Source organism: Molothrus ater, chromosome 5 (genome assembly GCF_012460135.2).
Source record: "Molothrus ater isolate BHLD 08-10-18 breed brown headed cowbird chromosome 5, BPBGC_Mater_1.1, whole genome shotgun sequence".
Classification (NCBI taxonomy): domain Eukaryota; kingdom Metazoa; phylum Chordata; class Aves; order Passeriformes; family Icteridae; genus Molothrus; species Molothrus ater.
In genome coordinates, this window is record NC_050482.2 from 8,788,133 (window position 1) to 8,800,772 (window position 12,640).

At 38.8% G+C, this 12,640-nt stretch overlaps 1 protein-coding gene across 1 annotated transcript in view; it reads left to right on the top strand.

The window, feature by feature from the left end:
• SEMA3D (semaphorin 3D) overlaps positions 1 to 12,640 on the top strand; it is a 129,527-nt gene that overhangs the window by 57,593 nt on the left and 59,294 nt on the right. Inside the window, exons 4-5 of the mRNA XM_036401220.2 lie at positions 7,995 to 8,057; positions 9,745 to 9,864. Of these exons, the coding sequence (XP_036257113.1) occupies positions 7,995 to 8,057; positions 9,745 to 9,864 (183 nt within the window). The remainder of the gene's footprint in view (positions 1 to 7,994; positions 8,058 to 9,744; positions 9,865 to 12,640) is intronic.

Consider the following 12,640-nt stretch of genomic DNA (forward strand, 5'->3'; position numbering starts at 1 on the left):
ATAGCTCAAAGGAAGTTAGCTTCCTGCCTGTCAGCAAAACTGCAGACAGTCTGAAGGTGAAGCTTTCTTGACCTGTCAGAAGAAAAAGTTAGCCAGGAAATATTATTGAAGGCCAGAGAGTCATGTGGAAGCCACTGGAGATATCTAAACTTAGGAGAATGGGGCATCAGGATAATCTAGGATAAACCCAGTGGAACTTCAGGTTAGAGACTTCCAGAGGCAGAGGTGATACCTTTGTGCTTGCGAGTCCTTGGAGGGGTGATGGACTCCCCAGGAACCACAAACAAACCGCAGCAGAGGGGTCTTACCTCAGAACTATTTATTCTACAAAGTTGTCTGACAGACTTAAATTTAGGCACCTGTGTAGACAAAGTGAAAGCTTCTGAAAAGTGTTTACAGACACAAAAGCACAGATGGAGCAAAACGTGAAGAAAGCAGTATGAATCCAGAATGACAGCAGTCCTAGCTGGAAGAGAGTGTCTCTGTTATTTCCTTTTGCATTGTTGCCATAAATTCTGTTTCCATAAACATCCGCTGTCATTTTTGTGTTTTACCCATGTGTTTAGCTATGAAGAATGACCAGTATCCTGCTCTCTGAAAACATTTGGTTATATTGGTCATTGACTTTTTCAAAGGTAGGATTTGTTTTTAGTCTGAAGTGGTAAACATGTCAGGAGCAATGCCATTTACCCTAAAAATCCTGGTGTATGGTTTCCTTTTAGAAGAAACAGACAGTAGTCAGAGGTCTGCTGTGGTTACACTGTGGAAAATTAAGTGTAGAAGCACTGAAACCTTTTAAGATTTCATACAGTGTAAATGAAATCAGCATCTGGTCTATTTTCTTTAAGCTTTCCCATGTGCTCATAACATACACATGAAAATGCACTTTTCAGAAAACCCTTGAGGATGGAAGTATTGGCTGCTACTTAAGTTGTGTTGGAGATCAGTTTAAGAGGAGAACTGGAGCATGTGGAGGTGCTGCTTTGTCCCAGACAGATGCAATATTATTATGCAATAAAGCCCATTTGGTTCTAATATGAGGTTTCACTCTTAACAGCCACCTGCCAAATTAAAGCTACCAAAATCTTGTGAATGAGTCTTCCAAATACACAACTTTTATTTTCCTCTGACTTCCAGTGCATTTTACTCAGTTTGACAGCACCATGAAAATAAAGAATACCATGCACTGACACTGGCATTCCTGCTGTGTTGTAAATCACTTTGAAACAAGCCTCATGTTCTCTCTTTCCCCCTTCCTGCTGCATCAGATTATATCTATCAGAGATCCAATTTTCTGTTACTATGAAATAATTGGAGATGGAAATTTTGGTCAGTTTATTTCCTGGATGCTGCAGGTATGGGAAATAGTACCACAGGTGAAGGTCTGTGGCAGATGTAAAAAATATTAAGGATACATTCTTGGCTTTTGAGTATCTCTTAAATATTTCTGGGAGTTAGCTAAACCTTGATGAAACTGCTATAAAGAAAGCTGGATGAAAAACCTCTAGGGACAGCCTGGTTAGTTTTCAAATACAGGGAGAAGTTAAGATGAGGAACTTAGATGTTTCAGCTTCTCTTGTTTGCTGATCACTTTAAAATATGGAATTCCAGAGTACAGCAATTACAGTGGGAGTCAGTACCGAGACCTGCTTGGGGTAACCTTTCTGTTAGGATTTGTGAGTGAGAACAATCTGTCCAGTTCCCCAAACTGTGGACTTCAATACTGCCCACATTAATGCAGCAGATGTGAGATATTTAGAGAACAACTTGTATACAAATATGGTGTGCTAAAATCAGATCATTTTCTCATTAATTAGTGCAGCTGGTTAGAGCATGGTCCTAATAAGGTCAAGGTCACAGGGTCAGCCCCTGTACAGGCCATTCATTTAAGAGCTGAACTCAATGATGCCTGTAGGTCCCTTCCAACTCAGAATATTCTGTGATAATTGTAACACCCTTGGTTTTCTACAAAATAATACAGAGAATGCATTAAATTATTTCCAGTGTTTTCTGGGAAATTCAGGAAAGTTTTAGTGCTTGCAGTAATTTTCAGTGAAGTGACCTGGGGTCAGCATACAGCAGTGACAAATGTCCTAGTTCTCAGGATGCAATCCATGAACACCCACTCTTATTGCACTGGGGCATGACATTTGTGATATTGTCTTGTGCAGCAGGGTGACATTCTTATTGGATCACTGTCGTATGTTTTCTCAGTGCTCCTTGATCTTACTGTTTTTCTTTGCTTCTGATTTTTGAGCTATGAATTACAAAGTTCTTCAGAAAAATCAAGAAAATAAATTAAAAAAAAAAGAAAGTCACATTATTGTCATTTTACTGGTGGGAAAATTGAGACCTGACTGTCACATATAGTAAGGCAATAACAAAACTAGGATTAGACTGTCTCCTGGTTTACTTCAGTCTGTTTGGCTCATGTTGCCTTCTTTACTGTACTCATTTTATGGTCCCATTGAGCTAAGTCATGAATCCTTTTTTTTCACACAAGGGGGTAGTTTTTCATGGAGAAGAGTTTCTCAGGGGGAGTGTATTGCATATGCCAACGTGACAAAGGGTTTACAATTCAATCTGGCTTTGTTCTTCAGAAACTGCAGTTGGGACTGTCATATGGGGAATTGATCCATACCAATGAGCCTAAGCTTCTGAGTTATAGTGGACATGCTTCACAAAGCCTTAATAAGACATTTTGATGCCCAGAAAGCTGTAATTTTATTGCATACCTTCCCTCAAGCATCAGTATGATGAATATCTAGTTCATAGAATGAAACAAGGGAAGAAAGCTGACCTGCTTTTGCTGCATCAAGCAGCTGTTGAAAATCTGTATTTTCATCTAAATGCTTTTATCACTTTTAATCCCTTTAAAATAGGAAGGGAGCAATCCCTTTCTTCCCTGGCCCCAGATTTGGTGTGTGAGTGTTTTGAGAGGTGCTGATCAGCTGATGTCCTTCACTCCTGGTAGGGACACACCGTGCTGGAGCTCCCTGCACCCCTAGCAGAGCACTTTGGGGTGTGTGGTACCAGGGGCTGCACTGATAGACAAGTGCTGCAGCACGTGCACAGCATCAGGCACAGGAGAGGCCCCTGTGAAAGCCCCAGGGCTGCTGAAAGCCAAGAGCCTCAATGGGACACTCAAGTGCTTGCTGCTGGCATGAGCGTGGCTGTCCTGGGGACCTGAAACTGGAAGGAGTCACGTTGGTCAGTTGGGCTCACTCCCTGCTATCAGCACCACCTACCTCATGGAGCAGGTATTCCTTTCATAACCCAGCTGTTGTAAGTGGCCCTTTGGGATACTGCATGCAACTTCTTTAGGAATGTTGTTGCCGTGGAACAGATCCTTGTTACTCTGATGTTTCAGATTTAATTTTTGTTAAAATCCACAATCTATGATATATATTTATTTATGAGCAGTTTGTACCCATTTCCTCTGGCTGTTTATAATTCTGGTCTTCAGAGCCCTTTGATTCTTTCTGCATAATTTAATTCCACTTGTATTAGTGGTGCCTCTCAGCGTTCTGTCACCTGCATGGGTTGTGGCAAAGTTCTGGGTTTTTACCAAAGCTATTGAAGAGTACATGAAAGAGGATGAGCTCTGTCCCTTGAGGGACTTCGTGAGTAAAATTCTACCTCAAGTTACTTATCAGACCATTTCTTTTTTTCTTGTACTAGTGCCTGTTTTTTGCAGCTGAGCTAATCAGTTTCCATGACACAATTTAGTAAAGAAATACTTAAGTGGAGCCATGAGGAAGAGCAGCTCTAGCACCTTAATGTGCTTCAGCTGGGTTACTAAAGTGCAATATTAGAGTGAACCAATGCCTGTTTACCAAGTTATATTGTCTTCTCTACCACACTCCATTTTCATTGGAAACTTGTGTTATTTCTTTCCTAACTAAAAACTTGTTTTGAAACCTTACAAGCAGATGAAGTAAGACCAATGGGTTTTTTAATTGTTTAGGTAGCTTATGATCTTCCTCTTTTGTATTGTGACAATATATAGCATTTTCCATTCATTTTATGAAGTCCTGCACCATCCTAGATTTAGAAGCCTAATTAGAAGTGATTCTTGAAAAAGCTGAAATTTTACACAACGTTTTTTTTGTAATCAGACTTCACTGTTTTATTTTTGAGAATCCCTTCTCCTAAGGATTTATATTCTGAAGTGTTAGCTTAGGAACAAAATCTGATAGAGAAAGATAGATACTGAAAAATGAGTAAAATACCATTATTATTAATTCATGACAGATAGCAGCTGAAATTAAGCTCTTTTGGAATGAGAAGGGTGGATCCATATATTTTTTTATACACATATATATATGCACACACACATAGGTATATACACATGTGCATATATTTGTATATATATAGATATATTTATCATTCACATACCAATTTATATATATATATGTATATATATAATACACATTAAAAAAAAATTTGCTTTCCTTTTCATTCCTTCCTTATAGTAAAAATGTGTATTTAGTGGACAGGAAAATGTTACTTTTAGAAGTCTGCTGCTCCTGATTTGGAAAAGACCTTTGTGGTTTTAAATGTTTTGTTTTAATCAGAAATCAATTTCCAGCTACCCTTTAAAGTGATACCTTATCTGTCCTACACTTATGTACTGCTTAATTTTGTACTCCTGGGAGGTATTCTTTCTCTCTGATAGAAAAGAGCTTATTAAATTTCATTTATTAGGAGAATTTAATTTCTTTCCTGTTGCTAAATTTAAGAAAATATTTGAAGAATGATTTAAAAGTAATGGTAAGGTTGTTTTTTGTTTTAATTGGGCGATAGAAGATAAAAGCTGGAAATCATGACAGTAGCCAACCTTTGGAATTTTGATACGGTTATTTTAAAAGGAAAATAAACTGAAGATTAAGAAAAGAATCCTTTTTAAGTATATAGTTCACATATTCCAACTGGTTGCATTCTTGCCTTAAATTCAGTAACTCCACTAAGTTATTCTAAGATTTCTCCATACATTTCAAATACAGATGCAACTATAAAATATATTAAATATATAATTTGTAACACAAACACACTGTTTGTAACACAAAATGATTATAACTTAAGTCAATGTTGTTGTCACCTTTAATATATAGCGCCTGTTATCTGTTTTTTTTTGTTCCCATTCCTTGAAGTTTTTGCTTATTGAGGAATTTGGGGAAAAAAAAAACATTAATAAGCTGTTAGCATTGTGAATAAAACATGTAAATAGGGAAAAAAAGCCAATTTCAAAGCTTCAAACCATTTAAAATCTCAGGTTTTTTTTAAATCTAACAGGAACTACAGGAGCATGTGTTCTTACTTTTTTTTGGAAATTGTAAAACTAAGTAACTCATTGGAATAAAATATAATAGTAAAACTTAATTTCACCCCCTACAGAAAAGTCAATACAGATGTGTAACATTATTTGTGTCAGCGTTTGAGGGAACCAGACCTGTGGTACTGTTACACAGCATGTCCTGTAATAAAAAATGAGGGTTATGCTTTCTTGCTCAGCACATCGACTCATTATTTATTATGTCATTTTCATGATCCATTGCAATTTAGAACTGACAGTTTCTGGGAACCTCTCATTTCTCATATATAAAGCAAATAAATATCCCTTTTACTACCCCATATATAATTGCAAATTGATTTTCAAGTTGGATCACTTAGCTTCACTTTTCATTGTCTAATGTGGCTTTATATAATGCTAAATACTGTGGCTGTTGAGTAACTAGAGAGTAAAACAATTGATTTTTTAATATAATTGTCTGTGGTCAATTACCATAGAAGTGGGAGTGTGTGTAGTTCAGCCTTGTAGGATAAACACTAATTCCCATGAAGGAATCTGTAGAAGAATTGAGGATAAGTCAAGTCCATTAACACTTCTGATGCCTTGAAGCAGATGTCTCTGTTTTTAACTCCTCCAGTTCTTCTGTGTATTTGCAAGGAGAGCTGGGCATTTTCAAAAGCCTACAAAGGGATGTCTTGTGTGCCTAATTGGATAATTAAACCTTGGCCAAACATCTCCCAAGCCCCTTGGCCTCTAGGCTTCCCTGTAAATGATTCAGGGATCGTGGGCAGAATTGGGCATAAAGTTTATGTACAAGAGAGCTAACAGCTCAGACAAATCTCCGTGGCCAGATGTGTTTGGAGATCCATGATCTTACATTCCTCTATCTGTTCCTTCTCATCAGCTTTTCTTCTTAAACTTAACCTGTGTTGCTGTTGAGACTCATCCCACTCTGCCCAGGCAGACACCAGACTGGACGTACCTTCAGCCCTTCTTGATATTCCCAGTACTTTCTGTGCTTCCTGGCACTGTGCCCTGTGCCACCCACACACCCTGGCACGGCTGATTTCAGGTTGCATTTTCATACCTGGATGCTATGACTGCATCATTCTGAGACAGTGCTCTGGGAAAGCAAAGTTGTGCTCCAATGCTGCAATGCTGTTACACTGTCTTATCTCTGACTCCGTGTAAATATTGTTGTAGAGGGTTAAGGTTTAAGTAACTTAAACTACATTATCTCTACTAAGAGGTTTTTATCAGAAAGGTAGCTAAATTCACGTGAGAGGAAATTAATTTCCTTGCAGAAATCCAATACATCCATTTTCACTGGGCATGAGAGAGGGAGAAGTAGAATCAAAAGTGTTTCCAGACTGAGAGAAGCAGTGAGTGTAGGTTTTGGGAAATGATAAAGGTACTTGACACAGGACACAGGCTGTTTGCTTTCCTTACCAGTGTGGGACTGAGCCTGTGTATGTCAAGCCTCTTCCTACAAGGTGCCAACAGCTGGGTGAAAGGGAATGTGACAACAGTCAACTCCTCTTATATGCCATTGGGTTGTGCATCATCCCTTGATGTTTTTATTTCTGATGCATATTACAACAATTCTTCATTCTTATATATTTGCTATTTAAGATTTTGTAAGGATTGATTGGAGACTACTCAAAAGCATTTGTGACTACTAAAGACCTGCTGACTGGTGCCTGAGACTTGAGGCAATGTACTAATCAATATTTGCTTAAAATTAAGTGTGATTTGTGGTGTTTTTACTATTGGTTATGAGAAATAACAATAGTTTTGTCTTGTCAAAATTAGAAGTACAAAATACCCATTTTTATCAGGTTGTAGAAGAATTTGTATTTAGCTTCTATTTTAAATTTAGTAGAATCAAACACTAAATCATATCCAGTCTTGACTGCTTAATTGAAGTCAATGAAACAGAACCTGAACTGTTGTTCATTGATATTTCTTTGCTAACATAATTTGGATTACAGTAACTGATAGTATTTTGCCATCTGGATTCATCTACATCAAAACCTATTTTATAGAATTCTTCAGGGCAGATAAAAAAGAAAGAGAAACTGTATCAGGATTTAATGCCACTTATCTAAGGTCCACAATTCTTCTCTAAACCTCTGTTTCATTTTCTCAGTAAACTCAGTTAATGTTGATGGGTGACATTTTTAAGCCATGTACTGTTGATGTCTGTCAAATGTACTTTTTGTTCTACAAATTTCTCTTTATCTATCCTTGGTTTTTTGAACCTAATTCTTTTCATCTGAAAATTGGCAGAAAGAGCTAAGTATTTTTTTATAACAGTTATGCCAAGTCCACTGGTCTAAATTCTTGACAAATGTAATTTGCCTGGCTTTGCAATCAGCTTAGTTTCCAGATGATTTGGCTCATCATAACTTTGAGGGAAACACATAATGGTGACAAGGTGCCCTGGCCAGATTAACTGAATGCTTTTTAAAAGTACATGTGGCCAATGAAGAAATAAACAAAGATCAGGGGGTTGATTTAAAACCTCTTAACTTTTTGTAATGGAATCTTGTATTTGAAGTCATGTTCATTTCAATTTACCGGCAAGGTCTTTCAACATGCCTAAATCTGTTTTAACTGTTTATTCATATAATAATTATTTTGTCAGTCATAGGACAGGTTATAATCTTCATAATCTTGTTTTATTTTAACTATGTTACAGATTTACTGGCCTGCAGCAAAAGAAAAGGTAGAATTATGCAAATTAGCTGGGAAAGATGCCCAGGTAAGTATGATATATATTTTTTATTATTGCTGTGATTTATGAATATCTGTGTGTTTGTTACTAAATGCACAAAATGCATTAGTAAGCTCTTGTTACACTTCTTCTGAATTAATGTCCCAAGTGGTTTTTTCTTAATTAAAAAAATTAAATTTCTATTGTTTTAAAAATATTAATACTTAAAAAATTCCATTATTGAAGGCAGCAATCATATTAGATTTTTCTTTGATGTAATAAATGCAGCTGAGAGATGAATGGACTTACCTTAAGTCCACATACCATTCATTCCATTATATATATATATATATTCTGTATATGTATACCATTGCCTGGTATACATATACAGAAGTGTGTACCAGGCAGTGCTTCCATAAAATCCTCTTTTTTTGCATTAAAATGCTTCTTTTTTTTCTTGGGAGTGTCCTGAGTGTAACTTCATTATAATTCTTTAAAGAAACAGAGAAGTAGAGCAGTGTACAAAACAACTTAACTTGCAGACAGCTTCAATTAGGGTTAAAAGAAAATCTCAGACTCAGTGGCTTTTCCCTGGAACCACACATTTTCTTTAGGAAGTATATTTCAGGTACATATGTGTATACAATACAACTTTTATGTGTTTTGCTTAGCACAGATTACATCATGTGTCTAGAGCTTAGCCCCATAAATGTAAACATGTTCTGGCTGTAAAATAAAATTTCCTCATTTTGTCTCAAAAAAATCTCCTAATTTCTGTCCAGCATGTCGATTACCAAGGTAGATTCCAGTTCAAAACGCTGTCAGCTCTCTGCTTGAAGAATTGCAACTTCTTATTCTAACTTGTTGCTACCATTATATTCACAGCAGTCAAAACCTCAACAACACCTTTGCTGAGCACTGGGAATATTCTTATACTGGTGTATATGGAAGATTTGTGCTGTTCTATTTCTATCCTAAGAGAAGAAGGAAAGGGAGGGAAATATTTGTTTTGGACTTTTACTTAGGTGTAGGGTCATGTCTAGAAAGTATGAACAGATCTTGTGTATTCCCTCTGAAGTACTTGTTTTGTGTTTCTGTATTAATTTCATTTTGGGGAAAGCTAGAGCAAGCCTTTTCCTCCAGCCCATGTACCATCCTTGGAGCATGTAGCAGCTGCCTGTGCTTCCCAGCAAGGACCAAGCCCAGCTAGACCCAGGACAGCCCATTGGACTCAGAAATTACCAAATAAAAGTCACCAGTAAGATGTGATTGGTGCAGAGACAAAGCATACCCTTGGAAGTGTGTTGAAGCCTTTCAGCCCATCACAGTTACTTTAATAATTTCATATTTGGTGTTAAAGCACCCTGAGCTGGGAAGCAAAGGCAGGAGGACTGGTAGCCGCACAAACCCAGTGGCTCTGCGACCTCTGCCCAGTTGTTGGCAGGTGTTGTTTGCTACCACACAGGCTGAACAGATACCCTCCAAACCATGCTGTGAGCACAAGCTTCTTGTGGCTGTAAGCCTTACAGCAGGATTAGGTTTGCTGGTCTGATTGATGAACTGCCTGGTAGATAGCCACTGTCAAATTGCGGTTGTCACAGCTTTGAACTGCTTCGTAAACAGTCTCTGCTACAGTAGTTCTAAGTATAACAGTGCTATGGCTGTAACTTAGTAGAATGTATAATGTGAAAAAGAAGAATATAAAAAGTAACCTTTATCTTTCTATTCCCAACAGACAGAATGTGCCAATTTTATCCGTGTTCTCCAGCCGTACAACCGGACCCATGTTTATGTCTGTGGCACAGGAGCATTTCACCCTCTCTGTGGATACATTGAACTTGGAACTCACAAAGAGGTAATTTAACTTTCTCACTAGTGTGACGTGTCAAGGAATAGCCCTCATCTTGTTTAGCATTCATCATAGATTGGAAAATGCTATGTGAGTGTGTAAAAAACGACCTGACAGCAGCTTGCATAAATAACTGGATAAATGGTGGATTCTGCGGGTCAGACAGGAACTCTCGTTCTCACATTTGGTATGTGCATATCACTTTTGAACAAAGCACTTTCCCCAGGCTTAATACACAAAGTTCTTTGGAATGACACTTCCATGTGATTAACTAAGTGAAGAGAACATCTAACCCAGATGTCTTCCTTTCTAGTAAGTCATTTCTGCACATACTTTCCTTATGCACATACATTCAGAGTTCAAGATGAAGCTTGTACTTCTATCTTTTAATGTATGTACATATTCCCTTGGTCCACAGAGGGATTCCTATGCCTTGTGCATGAGAGTAATGAACACTTTGAAAAGGGTCTCTGAGCCTGAGTGCAGGGACAGTGTCTCAGGACTTTGCAATGTGTTGCAGTCTGGTCACTGAGGAGGTGTTGGTTGCTGTCCTTCACTTGTGGCATATTCCTGAGCTGAAGTTTAGCAGCTGATTGGTCTTCATTTGCTGGTGACAAAGAAATCTCTATCCTAAGTGGTAAATGTTTGAGACCTAACCCCCAAAACAGAAGAATTTTGGTGTGTGTCAAGCAGCCACTTAGTACACAAGTCTCTTTTTAACTCCTATATGCATCACACCTTGGCTATATTTATCCCACTGGCGCTGTTCTCAGACAGTGTTGAGATGTGACCTGTCTGGCTGATTGCCTGTGGTGCAGGCTTCCTATGCTGCTTTAGAAATAGCCTTCTCTTTTCTTCAAGGCTGGGTAAAATTCTGGAACATATGAAATGACATCTAAAGTTACTAAATGGATTAACTGAAACAGGATAAGAATCACAGAACAGTTTGGGTAGAAAGGGCTCTAAAAGACCACCCAATTCCAACTCCCTTGCCATGGACAGGGACACTTTCCACTAGAGCAGGTTGCTGAAAGCCCAATCCAGCCTGTCCTTGAACAATTCCAGGGGTGGAGCATCCACAGCTTCTTTGGGTAACCTGTGCTGGTGCCTCACCACCCTCACAGAGAATATTTTCTTTCCAATATCTAATCTAAACCTACCCTATTTCATTTAAAGTTATTCCACCTTGTTCTGTCACTGACACATGGAATAAAGGGAAGATCCTCATGGAAGAAAAAAAGGGATTAATACTTGCCCAGACTGATCTCTCATTATGTACCCCATAATCTGTGGGTTGGATAACCAACCCAGAGGGGCTGCCTGTGCAAAAGAAAACTAAAGCTATGAGAAATCTACACAGTAGTGTTCTTTGCCTAATAAACCATTCATGCTCCTGGTATTGTCTGGTATATAGTGTATAATTTGGTTTACAATGAAATAATTCTGTTGACTTCTTTGCTTTACTACTTCAAATATTCCGGTTGAAGCAACTGAAATTTTAGATCCCTTGTATCATGCTGATTTCTTCGCTGAATGATCAAATACACAGCTGAATAGACCAGAACAGCTCTCAGCAAGAGTATAAATAAGGCTCTGGTTTACCTCTGAGTCATTAGCAAGATTCCTTATTCACTCCATCATTGCCCTACTTCATTTCATCTACTTCATTTGTGAAGTTTGTTTTCACCAGACCTTATGAAATTATGGATTTGGTCTGACTGTTCAGTCCAGCAGCCAGTCTAGACAAGGGGTCTGTCTCAGCTAGACATGACCAATTACCTTGTGAGAGGAAATGGAAGAAGAATCCTGGTATTGTATTTCCTAATCCCCTCACTGTCCCCCAGTCCTGCCTCTCCCACGTTCCTCCTGGTTGCTCAGCTGCAGGGGTAGGTTGGACAGTGTTCACCCCTGCCTCCTCTGACAGAGCAGCTCTTCTGCAGCCTCCGACTGACTTATCAGCCTTGAATGGCATCAGGCATATTTCCCCTTTCCTTCTTGGAGGCCCAAACACTCTTCAGCCACCATCCTTCCACCGCCTCTCCAGATAAATGTGACAAGGCAGGAGAGTGCTGAGGATAGGCACAGTGATATGAATTTGACAGGCAGTTGAAAATGCCTCCTTGTAGGAACTGAAGCCAGGATATCCATTCTCTCAGAATTTTTTCTTTATTCCATCCTTCACCTTTTTAATTTTTTTTTTTTAATTTAAATTTTTTGGGTTATAATAACAGATAATGAGTGTCTGGTAATTAACAACCTCTCCAGGAAGATGTGGGATGCTTGGGAGAGCCAGACCCTGAGAAAGCCTCATGGAGGCTGGGAAGCCAGGCAGTGCTCTGCTGACCTTTGAAAGCTGCTGGTGGATCTGCACAGTGTGCTCTCCTGGCCAGTGCTAGTGCTGTGAAAACAGAGAGGAAAACACTGTGGATCAGGTGACTCAAAACCACAGCAGCCACTGCTTTTGAAGCAGTACAAATCCCCAACGGGATCACACAATTAAAGGGGATTAAAGTCCTCGTCTTGTTATTGCTCGAGTCGCTGCCAAAACTTCTCTTGGCTGGTGAAGAAGAGGCTTGGCCTGGTTGATGCTGTTAGCCACAGCTCTCCAAGGGATGCTCTTTTCTTTGAAAGCTTTGCCTGAAGTGAAAGCAGGAGGTTAATTCTGTGTGAATGCCTGGTAGTGTCCATTAGTTTGTCTGGGTGAAGTCTGAAATATTTGATGTTGATCTGTAACTCCCTTGCTCCCCTGAGTACTGCTGGGCTTGCAGACAGCTCTTCCCAT